The sequence below is a fragment of the Buteo buteo genome, chromosome 24, assembly GCF_964188355.1.
Source record: "Buteo buteo chromosome 24, bButBut1.hap1.1, whole genome shotgun sequence".
In the NCBI taxonomy this organism is placed as follows: Eukaryota; Metazoa; Chordata; class Aves; order Accipitriformes; family Accipitridae; genus Buteo; species Buteo buteo.
Window position 1 is genome coordinate 21,164,265 of NC_134194.1, and position 17,565 is coordinate 21,181,829.

Consider the following 17,565-nt stretch of genomic DNA (forward strand, 5'->3'; position numbering starts at 1 on the left):
ACCCAGGGCCCCGCTTCAGGTAGGGGCCAGGTTCCTCCTGGCCTCCACCTCCATCTAACTGCGCTCTGCCTCAGCCACAAGCTCAGCGCTCAGAAGACCCGCACCGCACAGGCCTGACAGCAATTCCCGGCTCCCCCTAATTTCCCTGAATGCACTCTAGCCCTCATCTCCAAACTGAAGCAATGTACCCGCTCAACCTTACCTCAGCCCAGGGACAACACGAGAAAAACACCTCCCGGCCCTTTAAAAACTTTGACAGAGCTTTCCCAGAAAGAACCTCTCTGCAAAGACTACTGTCTCCACACAAGCCATTCGATTGTCTTCTTTATTTCACTTTTACACAAAAGGGTATCCCTGTTTACAACGGTACAGGTTATAACTGCAGCACTACACAGCGTGAGGGCTTCTGAATACTCTGGTGCCACACCGCCTTCATTCAAACCATCCGTTATTATACATGCGGTGACAGTCTTTTTTCAGAGGAGTAGGCAAGACAAGGCTCAAACGCAGGGGGTCAGCAAAACCACTACCATGGACTTCCGGAGGGCAAACTTTGGCCTGTTCAGGACACTGGTTGAGAGAGTCCCTTGGGAGACTGTCCTGAAGGGCAAAGGGGTCCAGGAAGGCTGGATGTTCTTCAAGAAGGAAGTCTAAAAGGCTCAGGAGCAGGCTATTCCCATGCGCCACAAGACGAACCGTCAGGGAAGACGACCGGCCTGGCTGAACAGGGAGCTTTTGCTGGGATTCAGGAAAAAAGGAGGGTTTACCATCTCTGGAAGAAAGGGCAGGCAACTCAGGAAGAGTATAGGGATCTTGTTAGGTCATGCAGAGAGAAAATTAGAGAGGCAAAAAGCTCGGCTAGAACTCAACCTGGCCGCTCTCATAAGAGATAACAAAAAATGTCTATACAAATAGGTTGGCAACAAAAAAAGAGCCAAGGAGAATATCCATCCTTCGTTGGATGCAGAGGGGAATATTGCCACCAAAGAGGAGAAGGCTGAGGTACTTAATGCCTTCTTTGCCTCAGTCTTTAATGGTGAGACCAGTTATCCTCAGGGTACTCAGCCCCCTGAGCTGGAAGACAGGGACGGAGAGCAGCCTATATCCCCCATAATCCAGGCGGAAGCAGTTAGTGACCTGCTATGCCACCTGGACACTCGCAAGTCTATGGGACCGGATGGGATCCAGCCGAGGGTACTGAGGGAGCTGGCGGAGGAGCTTGCCAAGACACTCTCCATCATTTATCAGCAGTCCTGGTCAACAGGGGAGGTCCCAGACGACTGGAGGCTTGCCAATGTGATGTCCATTTGCAAGAAGGGTCGGAAGGAGGATCCAGGGAACTACAGGCCTTTCAGCCTGGCCTCGGTACCGGGGAAGATTACAGAGCGGTCATCTTGAGTGTGCTCATATGGCATGTGCAGGACAACCAGGGGATCGGGCCCAGCCAGCATGGGTTCATGAAAGGCAGGTCCTGCTCTTGACCAGCCTGATCTTCTTCTTTAACCACATGACCCGCCTAGTGGATGAGGGGAAGGCTGTGGTTGCTGTCTACCTGGACTTTAGTAAGGCCTTTGACACTGTCTCTCACAGCATACTCCTTGAGAAGCTGGCGGCTCATGGCTTAGACGGGTGTACTCTTTGCTGGGTAAAAAACTGGCTGGCTGGATGGACAAGCCCAGAGAGTTGTGCTGAATGGAGTTAAATCCAGTTGGCGGCCGGTCACAAGCGGTGTTCCCCAGGGCTCCGTTTTGGGGCCAGTTCTCCTTAGTATCTTTATCAATGAATTCGGCAAAGGGATCGAGGGCACCCTCCGTAAGTTTGCAGACGACACCTAGTTGGGAGGGAGGGTTGATCTGCTTGAGGGTAGGAAGGCTCTACAGAGGGGTCTGGACAGGCTGGATCGACGGGCTGAGGCTAATTGTATGAGGTTCACCAAGGCCAAGTGCCGGGTCCTGCACTTCCGTCACAACTATCCCATGCAGTGCTACAGGCTTGGGAAGAGTGGCTGGAAAGCTGCCCAGCAGAAAAAGACCTGGGGGTGCTGGTTGACAGCCAGCTGAGTATGAGCCTGCAGCGTGCCCAGGTGGTCAATATGGCCAACGGCATGCTGGCCTGTATCAGAAATACAGCTTCACGGACTTGCCTAACAGCCAGTGAGACAAGAACTTAGCTGGTGGCCCTGGACCTAACCCCACATGCCAAGCACTTCAGAAAAGGCTGAAACAGAGCTGAAACATACCGTTGCCTGACTGAGGGAGCCTTAGTTTCTTTTGTTTCTTTAGTTTGGGAGGGGGAGGCAACCTTTCTTCTGACTTACAATTTGTGGGAAATCGGTGATGCCAATGGCAAATGCAGATTTACTCTGGGGGAACGTTGCCACGTGTTGTAGCACAGATCCCTTTACATGGCGAGGCGCTAAGCCTGTGGCTGTGCTTGACTCCATGCTAGTTGAAGGAAAGACTATTGAACTGTTCTGCAGAGAGCGTCCCTGGGTTGTCTGGTGCCACGTCCTGCATGGTGACAGGGCCACAGGAGAATTCTTGTTCATCGCCGGTGCCCCTGCCCATGCCACTGTGCTGCGGTGGCAGGCTGGGCAGGATGGGCTTCAGGAACTTGAACTCACTGTTGCCCGAGCCCGTCGTGAGGCTGATCTCGTAGCAATAGGCGTGGGGCAGGGTCCCCGCAGCGGCCGCGTCAGCCAGGCCACTCTGCAAGTTGCCAGCGCCGTAAAGCACGTGCCCCCCCTTCAGCTCCTTGCTCTTGCACACCTTGCGCGCGATGAAGGCTGCCATGGATGCGAGGAAGAGGACTGAGACGAAGACCAATGAAATGATTAAATAGGTTGTCAGGGAGCCACCCTCATCCTCCGTGGCCAGGCTGCTGTGTGGTAGGTGCACGTCTGAGAAGTCATTGAGCAGGAGCGCGCTCAGCGCAGCGGTGGCTGACAGCGGTGGCTGCCCGTTGTCTCGCACCAGGACGACGAGCTTCTGCTTCACAGCATCCCTCTCTGTCACCGGCCTCCTCAGCCGCACCTCCCCACTTTGGGCACCCACTGCAAACAGCCCAGGGTCAGTGGCCCTCAGCAGGTGGTACGAGAGCCACGAGTTCTGCCCCGAGTCGGCGTCAACAGCCACCACTTTGGTGACGAGGTACCCCGCTTCAGACGACTTGGGCACCAGCTCGCTGGGCGCGGGGCTGCTGTCCTGCGAGGGGTACAGCACCAGTGGCGCATTGTCGTTCTCGTCCACCACAAGAAGGCGGACGGTGACGTTGGCGCTAAGGGGAGGTGTCCCCGCATCGGAGGCGCTCACCAAGACCTCGATCTGCCTCACCTGCTCGTAGTCCAGAGGCCGCAGCACAAATACCTGCCCGTTCTCAGAGTTCACGGAGATGCAGGAGCAGGGAGGCCGCTCTGCAGGGTGGGCTGGTGCCAGGGAATACGTCACCTTGGCATTGGGCCCCTCGTCGGCATCCGAGGCGCTGACGGCTCCAACGAGCACCGTGGGGACATTGTTCTCACGCACGTACATGGTGTACGATGTCTGGTTGAAGGCAGGCACATTGTCATTGACATCGGAGATGTCCACCGTGAAGGTCTGGGTGGTTGTGAGAGGAGGTGAGCCCGCGTCTGCCGCTGTGACAGCGAGGGTGTAACGTGCCGTCTCCTCCCGGTCCAGCGTGCTCACGGTCACCAGCTCATAGTAATTCTTATAGGCCGGCCGCAGGGAGAACAATAGCTGGTCCTCCAGGGCACAGGAGATCTTCCCGTTGGCACCAGCATCCCGGTCCCTGACAGTAAAGAGGGCGACCACTGTCCCGGGTAATGCGTTCTCGGGGAGGGGGCTGCTGAAGGAGCTGACCACCACCTCCGGCGCATTGTCATTCACATCCACCACCTCCACCAACACCTTGCAGATTGCTGAGAGGCCCCCGCCATCCATGGCCCGCACACTGAGCTCGTGAGTCTCTGCTGCCTCAAAGTCCAGAGGCTTCGTGAGTCTAATTTCACCGGTCACAGGGTCGATTGCAAATGCTGAGTGGCTCTGGCCCACCGCTTGGCTGAACTGATAGGACACCTCCCCATTAGGTCCTGCATCCCGATCGGTTGCCACCACCCTGAGAACCACAGAGCCCTCCGCCGCATTTTCCAAAACCTGCCCATTGTAGAGCTCCTGCGTGAAGATGGGAGCGTTATCATTTACATCTAGCACGACAATGCGGATTTGGGTGGTCCCGCTCCTGGGCGGAGAGCCTCCGTCCACGGCAACAAGGCTGAAACCCATCTCTGCCTCCTCCTCTCTGTCCAGCGCCTTTTCCAAGACCAGTTCTACATACTTCTTGCCCTTAATCCGACTCCCGAAGGAGACACTGAAGTATTCGTTCTGGGGTGCAATGCTGTAAGCCTGGATGCTGTTGCTGCCAACATCCAGGTCCCGAGCCCCCTCCAGCGGGAAACGCGAGCCCGGGTAGCTCGTTTCCGGGATCTGAAAAGTGACTCGTTCCTCCGGGAAAACGGGCGAATGGTCATTGATGTCCTCCACGGCCACCTCGACCCGAAAGAACTGCAGGGGGTTCGCCAGCAGCAGCTCGAAGGGGAGCGTGCACGTAGCGGACTGCCCGCAGAGCTCCTCCCGGTCCAGCCTCTCCGCCACTACGAGGCGGCCGGTGCCGCGGTCTAAGCGAAAGTGCTGCCGGCCGTCCTCCGAGGCCAGGCGGGCGCGGCGAGCCGAGAGCTGCGCCGGGGCCAGCCCCGCGTCCTCCGCCACGTTGGCTACCACGGAGCCGCTCTCCCCCTCCTCGGCTACGGAGTAGCGGATGGGCTCGGCGCGAGCGTGCGGCAGGGAGAGGAAAGCAGAGAGACAAAGCACTTGCCTTGCGATCGCCATGTCGGGGCGGCGGACAGCCTCCGTCTCGCGGATCGCCCGCGCAGTCCTCCGCGGAAAGCGGCGCCCGGCAGCAGCGCGGCGGGGCGGGCCGGCGGGCGGGCGCCCTCCCTCTCGCCGAGTCCGGCCGCCGGCGGCTCGGCTCGTCTCCCTCTGTTTGGCACGGCACGGCTCGGCTCGGCCGGCTCGGCTGGGCTCGGCCGGGCTGGCTTGGCGCGGCTGGCTCTGCTCGGCTCGGCTCGGCTCGGCTCGGCTGGCTGGGCTCGGGCGGGCTGGGCAGGGCCGGGCTGGGCTCGGCCGCCTCCCCGCCCGCAGCCTCTCGGCGCCGCCTTGGCCGGGAGCACCACCCTGCGGCCCGCGGCGGGACTGCGCCCGCCGCCGCCCGCTGCCCGCGCTGCCGGCTCGGCCCGGCGCAGGGACCCGCGCGCACACGCGCGGCTGCCGGCCGCTCGCCCGCGTGGGGTCCCGCGGCAGCACGCGCGCGCACCGCGCCGGGGAGGCAAGCGCAGGGAAGGAGCGCCCAGAGCCCTGCGCGGCCGCCGCCTGAGTCCGGGCGCACGGGCAGCGCCGGCAGCTGCCGCGCGTCTTCCCCCGCTCCCCGCTGCCCAGAGCCCGCGGGCAGGCGTGCGCGCCCGGCTCCCGCGAGGCCGATCCGCGCCCTCCGAGCAACACGGCGGCAAGACGAGCACGAGGCGTTTCCCACGGCACGCCTTCCCCGGCCGCAGAAACCGGGCGAGAGCCTCCGCCGGGGCAGCCCGCAGGTCGCAGCACGGCACGGCACTACATCTACTCGGGAACGTCGGGCTGAGGACGGGGAACGGAGGCCCGTCCCAGCGAGGCTCAGGCGTGGGCGCGCCCGCCGGCCGCCCGGTCCGGCGCCTGAGCGGGACGAGGGGCTGTGCTCCCCGCGTTGCCTTCCCTCTCGCCCGCGGGCTGCGAGCTGCACAGCCGTTCTTCGCGCTTCGCCCTTGCCCGCCCCCGCAGCTGGAGCTGTCGGCAGACTTGGAAAGCTCACGCCCCCCACCTGACTGCCTTGCAGAGGCCTTTGCACACCCAGGGCCCCGCTTCAGGTAGGGGCCAGGTTCCTCCTGGCCTCCACCTCCATCTAACTGCGCTCTGCCTCAGCCACAAGCTCAGCGCTCAGAAGACCCGCACCGCACAGGCCTGACAGCAATTCCCGGCTCCCCCTAATTTCCCTGAATGCACTCTAGCCCTCATCTCCAAACTGAAGCAATGTACCCGCTCAACCTTACCTCAGCCCAGGGACAACACGAGAAAAACACCTCCCGGCCCTTTAAAAACTTTGACAGAGCTTTCCCAGAAAGAACCTCTCTGCAAAGACTACTGTCTCCACACAAGCCATTCGATTGTCTTCTTTATTTCACTTTTACACAAAAGGGTATCCCTGTTTACAACGGTACAGGTTATAACTGCAGCACTACACAGCGTGAGGGCTTCTGAATACTCTGGTGCCACACCGCCTTCATTCAAACCATCCGTTATTATACATGCGGTGACAGTCTTTTTTCAGAGGAGTAGGCAAGACAAGGCTCAAACGCAGGGGGTCAGCAAAACCACTACCATGGACTTCCGGAGGGCAAACTTTGGCCTGTTCAGGACACTGGTTGAGAGAGTCCCTTGGGAGACTGTCCTGAAGGGCAAAGGGGTCCAGGAAGGCTGGATGTTCTTCAAGAAGGAAGTCTAAAAGGCTCAGGAGCAGGCTATTCCCATGCGCCACAAGACGAACCGTCAGGGAAGATGACCGGCCTGGCTGAACAGGGAGCTTTTGCTGGGATTCAGGAAAAAAGGAGGGTTTACCATCTCTGGAAGAAAGGGCAGGCAACTCAGGAAGAGTATAGGGATCTTGTTAGGTCATGCAGAGAGAAAATTAGAGAGGCAAAAAGCTCGGCTAGAACTCAACCTGGCCGCTCTCATAAGAGATAACAAAAAATGTCTATACAAATAGGTTGGCAACAAAAAAAGAGCCAAGGAGAATATCCATCCTTTGTTGGATGCAGAGGGGAACATTGCCACCAAAGAGGAGAAGGCTGAGGTACTTAATGCCTTCTTTGCCTCAGTCTTTAATGGTGAGACCAGTTATCCTCAGGGTACTCAGCCCCCTGAGCTGGAAGACAGGGACGGAGAGCAGCCTATATCCCCCATAATCCAGGCGGAAGCAGTTAGTGACCTGCTATGCCACCTGGACACTCGCAAGTCTATGGGACCGGATGGGATCCAGCCGAGGGTACTGAGGGAGCTGGCGGAGGAGCTTGCCAAGACACTCTCCATCATTTATCAGCAGTCCTGGTCAACAGGGGAGGTCCCAGACGACTGGAGGCTTGCCAATGTGATGTCCATTTGCAAGAAGGGTCGGAAGGAGGATCCAGGGAACTACAGGCCTTTCAGCCTGGCCTCGGTACCGGGGAAGATTACAGAGCGGTCATCTTGAGTGTGCTCACATGGCATGTGCAGGACAACCAGGGGATCGGGCCCAGCCAGCATGGGTTCATGAAAGGCAGGTCCTGCTCTTGACCAGCCTGATCTTCTTCTTTGACCACGTGACCCGCCTAGTGGATGAGGGGAAGGCTGTGGTTGCTGTCTACCTGGACTTTAGTAAGGCCTTTGACACTGTCTCTCACAGCATACTCCTTGAGAAGCTGGCGGCTCATGGCTTAGACGGGTGTACTCTTTGCTGGGTAAAAAACTGGCTGGATGGATGGACAAGCCCAGAGAGTTGTGCTGAACGGAGTTAAATCCAGTTGGCGGCCGGTCACAAGCGGTGTTCCCCAGGGCTCCGTTTTGGGGCCAGTTCTCCTTAGTATCTTTATCAATGAATTCGGCAAAGGGATCGAGTGCATCCTCCGTAAGTTTGCAGACGACACCTAGTTGGGAGGGAGGGTTGATCTGCTCGAGGGTAGGAAGGTTCTACAGAGGGGTCTGGACAGGCTGGATCGACGGGCTGAGGCTAATTGTATGAGGTTCACCAAGGCCAAGTGCCGGGTCCTGCACTTCCATCACAACTATCCCATGCAGTGCTACAGGCTTGGGAAGAGTGGCTGGAAAGCTGCCCAGCAGAAAAAGACCTGGGGGTGCTGGTTGACAGCCAGCTGAGTATGAGCCTGCAGCGTGCCCAGGTGGTCAATATGGCCAACGGCATGCTGGCCTGTATCAGAAATACAGCTTCACGGACTTGCCTAACAGCCAGTGAGACAAGAACTTAGCTGGTGGCCCTGGACCTAACCCCACATGCCAAGCACTTCAGAAAAGGCTGAAACAGAGCTGAAACATACCGTTGCCTGACTGAGGGAGCCTTAGTTTCTTTTGTTTCTTTAGTTTGGGAGGGGGAGGCAACCTTTCTTCTGACTTACAATTTGTGGGAAATCGGTGATGCCAATGGCAAATGCAGATTTACTCTGGGGGAACGTTGCCACGTGTTGTAGCACAGATCCCTTTACATGGCGAGGCGCTAAGCCTGTGGCTGTGCTTGACTCCATGCTAGTTGAAGGAAAGACTATTGAACTGTTCTGCAGAGAGCGTCCCTGGGTTGTCTGGTGCCACGTCCTGCATGGTGACAGGGCCACAGGAGAATTCTTGTTCATCGCCGGTGCCCCTGCCCATGCCACTGTGCTGCGGTGGCAGGCTGGGCAGGATGGGCTTCAGGAACTTGAACTCACTGTTGCCCGAGCCCGTCGTGAGGCTGATCTCGTAGCAATAGGCGTGGGGCAGGGTCCCCGCAGCGGCCGCGTCAGCCAGGCCACTCTGCAAGTTGCCAGCGCCGTAAAGCACGTGCCCCCCCTTCAGCTCCTTGCTCTTGCACACCTTGCGCGCGATGAAGGCTGCCATGGATGCGAGGAAGAGGACTGAGACGAAGACCAATGAAATGATTAAATAGGTTGTCAGGGAGCCACCCTCATCCTCCGTGGCCAGGCTGCTGTGTGGTAGGTGCACGTCTGAGAAGTCATTGAGCAGGAGCGCGCTCAGCGCAGCGGTGGCTGACAGCGGTGGCTGCCCGTTGTCTCGCACCAGGACGACAAGCTTCTGCTTCACAGCATCCCTCTCTGTCACCGGCCTCCTCAGCCGCACCTCCCCACTTTGGGCACCCACTGCAAACAGCCCAGGGTCAGTGGCCCTCAGCAGGTGGTACGAGAGCCACGAGTTCTGCCCCGAGTCGGCGTCAACAGCCACCACTTTGGTGACGAGGTACCCCGCTTCAGATGACTTGGGCACCAGCTCGCTGGGCGCGGGGCTGCTGTCCTGCGAGGGGTACAGCACCAGTGGCGCATTGTCGTTCTCGTCCACCACAAGAAGGCGGACGGTGACGTTGGCGCTAAGGGGAGGTGTCCCCGCATCGGAGGCGCTCACCAAGACCTCGATCTGCCTCACCTGCTCGTAGTCCAGAGGCCGCAGCACAAATACCTGCCCGTTCTCAGAGTTCACGGAGATGCAGGAGCAGGGAGGCTGCTCTGCAGGGTGGGCTGGTGCCAGGGAATACGTCACCTTGGCATTGGGCCCCTCGTCGGCATCCGAGGCGCTGACGGCTCCAGCGAGCACCGTGGGGACATTGTTCTCACGCACGTACATGGTGTACGATGTCTGGTTGAAGGCAGGCACATTGTCATTGACATCGGAGATGTCCACCGTGAAGGTCTGGGTGGTTGTGAGAGGAGGTGAGCCCGCGTCTGCCGCTGTGACAGCGAGGGTGTAACGTGCCGTCTCCTCCCGGTCCAGCGTGCTCACGGTCACCAGCTCATAGTAATTCTTATAGGCCGGCCGCAGGGAGAACAATAGCTGGTCCTCCAGGGCACAGGAGATCTTCCCGTTGGCACCAGCATCCCGGTCCCTGACAGTAAAGAGGGCGACCACTGTCCCGGGTAATGCGTTCTCGGGGAGGGGGCTGCTGAAGGAGCTGACCACCACCTCCGGCGCATTGTCATTCACATCCACCACCTCCACCAACACCTTGCAGATTGCTGAGAGGCCCCCGCCATCCGTGGCCCGCACACTGAGCTCGTGAGTCTCTGCTGCCTCAAAGTCCAGAGGCTTCGTGAGCCTAATTTCACCGGTCACAGGGTCGATTGCAAATGCTGAGTGGCTCTGGCCCACCGCTTGGCTGAACTGATAGGACACCTCCCCATTAGGTCCTGCATCCCGATCGGTTGCCACCACCCTGAGAACCACAGAGCCCTCCGCCGCATTTTCCAAAACCTGCCCATTGTAGAGCTCCTGCGTGAAGATGGGAGCGTTATCATTTACATCTAGCACGACAATGCGGATTTGGGTGGTCCCGCTCCTGGGCGGAGAGCCTCCGTCCACGGCAACAAGGCTGAAACCCATCTCTGCCTCCTCCTCTCTGTCCAGCGCCTTTTCCAAGACCAGTTCTACATACTTCTTGCCCTTAATCCGACTCCCGAAGGAGACACTGAAGTATTCGTTCTGGGGTGCAATGCTGTAAGCCTGGATGCTGTTGCTGCCAACATCCAGGTCCCGAGCCCCCTCCAGCGGGAAACGCGAGCCCGGGTAGCTCGTTTCCGGGATCTGAAAAGTGACTCGTTCCTCCGGGAAAACGGGCGAATGGTCATTGATGTCCTCCACGGCCACCTCGACCCGAAAGAACTGCAGGGGGTTCGCCAGCAGCAGCTCGAAGGGGAGCGTGCACGTAGCGGACTGCCCGCAGAGCTCCTCCCGGTCCAGCCTCTCCGCCACTACGAGGCGGCCGGTGCCGCGGTCTAAGCGAAAGTGCTGCCGGCCGTCCTCCGAGGCCAGGCGGGCGCGGCGAGCCGAGAGCTGCGCCGGGGCCAGCCCCGCGTCCTCCGCCACGTTGGCTACCACGGAGCCGCTCTCCCCCTCCTCGGCTACGGAGTAGCGGATGGGCTCGGCGCGAGCGTGCGGCAGGGAGAGGAAAGCAGAGAGACAAAGCACTTGCCTTGCGATCGCCATGTCGGGGCGGCGGACAGCCTCCGTCTCGCGGATCGCCCGCGCAGTCCTCCGCGGAAAGCGGCGCCCGGCAGCAGCGCGGCGGGGCGGGCCGGCGGGCGGGCGCCCTCCCTCTCGCCGAGTCCGGCCGCCGGCGGCTCGGCTCGTCTCCCTCTGTTTGGCACGGCACGGCTCGGCTCGGCCGGCTCGGCTGGGCTCGGCCGGGCTGGCTTGGCGCGGCTGGCTCTGCTCGGCTCGGCTCGGCTCGGCTGGCTGGGCTCGGGCGGGCTGGGCAGGGCCGGGCTGGGCTCGGCCGCCTCCCCGCCCGCAGCCGCTCGGCGCCGCCTTGGCCGGGAGCACCACCCTGCGGCCCGCGGCGGGACTGCGCCCGCCGCCGCCCGCTGCCCGCGCTGCCGGCTCGGCCCGGCGCAGGGACCCGCGCGCACACGCGCGGCTGCCGGCCGCTCGCCCGCGTGGGGTCCCGCGGCAGCACGCGCGCGCACCGCGCCGGGGAGGCAAGCGCAGGGAAGGAGCGCCCAGAGCCCTGCGCGGCCGCCGCCTGAGTCCGGGCGCACGGGCAGCGCCGGCAGCTGCCGCGCGTCTTCCCCCGCTCCCCGCTGCCCAGAGCCCGCGGGCAGGCGTGCGCGCCCGGCTCCCGCGAGGCCGATCCGCGCCCTCCGAGCAACACGGCGGCAAGACGAGCACGAGGCGTTTCCCACGGCACGCCTTCCCCGGCCGCAGAAACCGGGCGAGAGCCTCCGCCGGGGCAGCCCGCAGGTCGCAGCACGGCACGGCACTACATCTACTCGGGAACGTCGGGCTGAGGACGGGGAACGGAGGCCCGTCCCAGCGAGGCTCAGGCGTGGGCGCGCCCGCCGGCCGCCCGGTCCGGCGCCTGAGCGGGACGAGGGGCTGTGCTCCCCGCGTTGCCTTCCCTCTCGCCCGCGGGCTGCGAGCTGCACAGCCGTTCTTCGCGCTTCGCCCTTGCCCGCCCCCGCAGCTGGAGCTGTCGGCAGACTTGGAAAGCTCACGCCCCCCACCTGACTGCCTTGCAGAGGCCTTTGCACACCCAGGGCCCCGCTTCAGGTAGGGGCCAGGTTCCTCCTGGCCTCCACCTCCATCTAACTGCGCTCTGCCTCAGCCACAAGCTCAGCGCTCAGAAGACCCGCACCGCACAGGCCTGACAGCAATTCCCGGCTCCCCCTAATTTCCCTGAATGCACTCTAGCCCTCATCTCCAAACTGAAGCAATGTACCCGCTCAACCTTACCTCAGCCCAGGGACAACACGAGAAAAACACCTCCCGGCCCTTTAAAAACTTTGACAGAGCTTTCCCGGAAAGAACCTCTCTGCAAAGACTACTGTCTCCACACAAGCCATTCGATTGTCTTCTTTATTTCACTTTTACACAAAAGGGTATCCCTGTTTACAACGGTACAGGTTATAACTGCAGCACTACACAGCGTGAGGGCTTCTGAATACTCTGGTGCCACACCGCCTTCATTCAAACCATCCGTTATTATACATGCGGTGACAGTCTTTTTTCAGAGGAGTAGGCAAGGCAAGGCTCAAACGCAGGGGGTCAGCAAAACCACTACCATGGACTTCCGGAGGGCAAACTTTGGCCTGTTCAGGACACTGGCTGAGAGAGTCCCTTGGGAGACTGTCCTGAAGGGCAAAGGGGTCCAGGAAGGCTGGATGTTCTTCAAGAAGGAAGTCTAAAAGGCTCAGGAGCAGGCTATTCCCATGCGCCACAAGACGAACCGTCAGGGAAGATGACCGGCCTGGCTGAACAGGGAGCTTTTGCTGGGATTCAGGAAAAAAGGAGGGTTTACCATCTCTGGAAGAAAGGGCAGGCAACTCAGGAAGAGTATAGGGATCTTGTTAGGTCATGCAGAGAGAAAATTAGAGAGGCAAAAAGCTCGGCTAGAACTCAACCTGGCCGCTCTCATAAGAGATAACAAAAAATGTCTATACAAATAGGTTGGCAACAAAAAAAGAGCCAAGGAGAATATCCATCCTTTGTTGGATGCAGAGGGGAACATTGCCACCAAAGAGGAGAAGGCTGAGGTACTTAATGCCTTCTTTGCCTCAGTCTTTAATGGTGAGACCAGTTATCCTCAGGGTACTCAGCCCCCTGAGCTGGAAGACAGGGACGGAGAGCAGCCTATATCCCCCATAATCCAGGCGGAAGCAGTTAGTGACCTGCTATGCCACCTGGACACTCGCAAGTCTATGGGACCGGATGGGATCCAGCCGAGGGTACTGAGGGAGCTGGCGGAGGAGCTTGCCAAGACACTCTCCATCATTTATCAGCAGTCCTGGTCAACAGGGGAGGTCCCAGACGACTGGAGGCTTGCCAATGTGATGTCCATTTGCAAGAAGGGTCGGAAGGAGGATCCAGGGAACTACAGGCCTTTCAGCCTGGCCTCGGTACCGGGGAAGATTACAGAGCGGTCATCTTGAGTGTGCTCACATGGCATGTGCAGGACAACCAGGGGATCGGGCCCAGCCAGCATGGGTTCATGAAAGGCAGGTCCTGCTCTTGACCAGCCTGATCTTCTTCTTTGACCACGTGACCCGCCTAGTGGATGAGGGGAAGGCTGTGGTTGCTGTCTACCTGGACTTTAGTAAGGCCTTTGACACTGTCTCTCACAGCATACTCCTTGAGAAGCTGGCGGCTCATGGCTTAGACGGGTGTACTCTTTGCTGGGTAAAAAACTGGCTGGATGGATGGACAAGCCCAGAGAGTTGTGCTGAACGGAGTTAAATCCAGTTGGCGGCCGGTCACAAGTGGTGTTCCCCAGGGCTCCGTTTTGGGGCCAGTTCTCCTTAGTATCTTTATCAATGAATTCGGCAAAGGGATCGAGTGCATCCTCCGTAAGTTTGCAGACGACACCTAGTTGGGAGGGAGGGTTGATCTGCTCGAGGGTAGGAAGGTTCTACAGAGGGGTCTGGACAGGCTGGATCGACGGGCTGAGGCTAATTGTATGAGGTTCACCAAGGCCAAGTGCCGGGTCCTGCACTTCCATCACAACTATCCCATGCAGTGCTACAGGCTTGGGAAGAGTGGCTGGAAAGCTGCCCAGCAGAAAAAGACCTGGGGGTGCTGGCTGACAGCCAGCTGAGTATGAGCCTGCAGCGTGCCCAGGTGGTCAATATGGCCAACGGCATGCTGGCCTGTATCAGAAATACAGCTTCACGGACTTGCCTAACAGCCAGTGAGACAAGAACTTAGCTGGTGGCCCTGGACCTAACCCCACATGCCAAGCACTTCAGAAAAGGCTGAAACAGAGCTGAAACATACCGTTGCCTGACTGAGGGAGCCTTAGTTTCTTTTGTTTCTTTAGTTTGGGAGGGGGAGGCAACCTTTCTTCTGACTTACAATTTGTGGGAAATCGGTGATGCCAATGGCAAATGCAGATTTACTCTGGGGGAACGTTGCCACGTGTTGTAGCACAGATCCCTTTACATGGCGAGGCGCTAAGCCTGTGGCTGTGCTTGACTCCATGCTAGTTGAAGGAAAGACTATTGAACTGTTCTGCAGAGAGCGTCCCTGGGTTGTCTGGTGCCACGTCCTGCATGGTGACAGGGCCACAGGAGAATTCTTGTTCATCGCCGGTGCCCCTGCCCATGCCACTGTGCTGCGGTGGCAGGCTGGGCAGGATGGGCTTCAGGAACTTGAACTCACTGTTGCCCGAGCCCGTCGTGAGGCTGATCTCGTAGCAATAGGCGTGGGGCAGGGTCCCCGCAGCGGCCGCGTCAGCCAGGCCACTCTGCAAGTTGCCAGCGCCGTAAAGCACGTGCCCCCCCTTCAGCTCCTTGCTCTTGCACACCTTGCGCGCGATGAAGGCTGCCATGGATGCGAGGAAGAGGACTGAGACAAAGACCAATGAAATGATTAAATAGGTTGTCAGGGAGCCACCCTCATCCTCCGTGGCCAGGCTGCTGTGTGGTAGGTGCACGTCTGAGAAGTCATTGAGCAGGAGCGCGCTCAGCGCAGCGGTGGCTGACAGCGGTGGCTGCCCGTTGTCTCGCACCAGGACGACAAGCTTCTGCTTCACAGCATCCCTCTCTGTCACCGGCCTCCTCAGCCGCACCTCCCCACTTTGGGCACCCACTGCAAACAGCCCAGGGTCAGTGGCCCTCAGCAGGTGGTACGAGAGCCACGAGTTCTGCCCCGAGTCGGCGTCAACAGCCACCACTTTGGTGACGAGGTACCCCGCTTCAGATGACTTGGGCACCAGCTCGCTGGGCGCGGGGCTGCTGTCCTGCGAGGGGTACAGCACCAGTGGCGCATTGTCGTTCTCGTCCACCACAAGAAGGCGGACGGTGACGTTGGCGCTAAGGGGAGGTGTCCCCGCATCGGAGGCGCTCACCAAGACCTCGATCTGCCTCACCTGCTCGTAGTCCAGAGGCCGCAGCACAAATACCTGCCCGTTCTCAGAGTTCACGGAGATGCAGGAGCAGGGAGGCTGCTCTGCAGGGTGGGCTGGTGCCAGGGAATACGTCACCTTGGCATTGGGCCCCTCGTCGGCATCCGAGGCGCTGACGGCTCCAGCGAGCACCGTGGGGACATTGTTCTCACGCACGTACATGGTGTACGATGTCTGGTTGAAGGCAGGCACATTGTCATTGACATCGGAGATGTCCACCGTGAAGGTCTGGGTGGTTGTGAGAGGAGGTGAGCCTGCGTCTGCCGCTGTGACAGCGAGGGTGTAACGTGCCGTCTCCTCCCGGTCCAGCGTGCTCACGGTCACCAGCTCATAGTAATTCTTATAGGCCGGCCGCAGGGAGAACAATAGCTGGTCCTCCAGGGCACAGGAGATCTTCCCGTTGGCACCAGCATCCCGGTCCCTGACAGTAAAGAGGGCGACCACTGTCCCGGGTAATGCGTTCTCGGGGAGGGGGCTGCTGAAGGAGCTGACCACCACCTCCGGCGCATTGTCATTCACATCCACCACCTCCACCAACACCTTGCAGATTGCTGAGAGGCCCCCGCCATCCGTGGCCCGCACACTGAGCTCGTGAGTCTCTGCTGCCTCAAAGTCCAGAGGCTTCGTGAGCCTAATTTCACCGGTCACAGGGTCGATTGCAAATGCTGAGTGGCTCTGGCCCACCGCTTGGCTGAACTGATAGGACACCTCCCCATTAGGTCCTGCATCCCGATCGGTTGCCACCACCCTGAGAACCACAGAGCCCTCCGCCGCATTTTCCAAAACCTGCCCATTGTAGAGCTCCTGCGTGAAGATGGGAGCGTTATCATTTACATCTAGCACGACAATGCGGATTTGGGTGGTCCCGCTCCTGGGCGGAGAGCCTCCGTCCACGGCAACAAGGCTGAAACCCATCTCTGCCTCCTCCTCTCTGTCCAGCGCCTTTTCCAAGACCAGTTCTACATACTTCTTGCCCTTAATCCGACTCCCGAAGGAGACACTGAAGTATTCGTTCTGGGGTGCAATGCTGTAAGCCTGGATGCTGTTGCTGCCAACATCCAGGTCCCGAGCCCCCTCCAGCGGGAAACGCGAGCCCGGGTCGCTCCTTTCCAGGATCTGAAAAGTGACTCGTTCCTCCGGGAAAACGGGCGAATGGTCATTGATGTCCTCCACGGCCACCTCGACCCGAAAGAACTGCAGGGGGTTCGCCAGCAGCAGCTCGAAGGGGAGCGTGCACGTAGCGGACTGCCCGCAGAGCTCCTCCCGGTCCAGCCTCTCCGCCACTACGAGGCGGCCGGTGCCGCGGTCTAAGCGAAAGTGCTGCCGGCCGTCCTCCGAGGCCAGGCGGGCGCGGCGAGCCGAGAGCTGCGCCGGGGCCAGCCCCGCGTCCTCCGCCACGTTGGCTACCACGGAGCCGCTCTCCCCCTCCTCGGCTACGGAGTAGCGGATGGGCTCGGCGCGAGCGTGCGGCAGGGAGAGGAAAGCAGAGAGACAAAGCACTTGCCTTGCGATCGCCATGTCGGGGCGGCGGACAGCCTCCGTCTCGCGGATCGCCCGCGCAGTCCTCCGCGGAAAGCGGCGCCCGGCAGCAGCGCGGCGGGGCGGGCCGGCGGGCGGGCGCCCTCCCTCTCGCCGAGTCCGGCCGCCGGCGGCTCGGCTCGTCTCCCTCTGTTTGGCACGGCACGGCTCGGCTCGGCCGGCTCGGCTGGGCTCGGCCGGGCTGGCTTGGCGCGGCTGGCTCTGCTCGGCTCGGCTCGGCTCGGCTGGCTGGGCTCGGGCGGGCTGGGCAGGGCCGGGCTGGGCTCGGCCGCCTCCCCGCCCGCAGCCGCTCGGCGCCGCCTTGGCCGGGAGCACCACCCTGCGGCCCGCGGCGGGACTGCGCCCGCCGCCGCCCGCTGCCCGCGCTGCCGGCTCGGCCCGGCGCAGGGACCCGCGCGCACACGCGCGGCTGCCGGCCGCTCGCCCGCGTGGGGTCCCGCGGCAGCACGCGCGCGCACCGCGCCGGGGAGGCAAGCGCAGGGAAGGAGCGCCCAGAGCCCTGCGCGGCCGCCGCCTGAGTCCGGGCGCACGGGCAGCGCCGGCAGCTGCCGCGCGTCTTCCCCCGCTCCCCGCTGCCCAGAGCCCGCGGGCAGGCGTGCGCGCCCGGCTCCCGCGAGGCCGATCCGCGCCCTCCGAGCAACACGGCGGCAAGACGAGCACGAGGCGTTTCCCACGGCACGCCTTCCCCGGCCGCAGAAACCGGGCGAGAGCCTCCGCCGGGGCAGCCCGCAGGTCGCAGCACGGCACGGCACTACATCTACTCGGGAACGTCGGGCTGAGGACGGGGAACGGAGG

The 17,565-nt window shown here is 60.9% G+C and overlaps 3 protein-coding genes across 3 annotated transcripts; all 3 read right to left on the reverse strand.

Moving 5' to 3' along the window:
• Positions 1-20: 20 nt before the first annotated feature.
• On the reverse strand, positions 21-5,126 carry LOC142044129 (protocadherin beta-15-like). The gene has a single exon (XM_075056232.1). The coding sequence runs from the start codon at positions 4,884-4,886 to the stop codon at positions 2,445-2,447; it is 2,442 nt and encodes an 813-aa protein (XP_074912333.1). The 5' UTR covers positions 4,887-5,126; the 3' UTR covers positions 21-2,444.
• Positions 5,127-7,934: 2,808 nt separating this feature from the next.
• On the reverse strand, positions 7,935-11,721 carry LOC142044389 (protocadherin beta-15-like). Its single transcript, XM_075056736.1, has one exon. It carries the CDS (start codon positions 10,818-10,820, stop codon positions 8,379-8,381), a length of 2,442 nt encoding a protein of 813 aa, XP_074912837.1. The 5' UTR covers positions 10,821-11,721; the 3' UTR covers positions 7,935-8,378.
• Positions 11,722-12,167: 446 nt separating this feature from the next.
• On the reverse strand, positions 12,168-17,500 carry LOC142044386 (protocadherin beta-15-like). Its single transcript, XM_075056730.1, has one exon. It carries the CDS (start codon positions 16,747-16,749, stop codon positions 14,308-14,310), a length of 2,442 nt encoding a protein of 813 aa, XP_074912831.1. The 5' UTR covers positions 16,750-17,500; the 3' UTR covers positions 12,168-14,307.
• Positions 17,501-17,565: the final 65 nt, after the last annotated feature.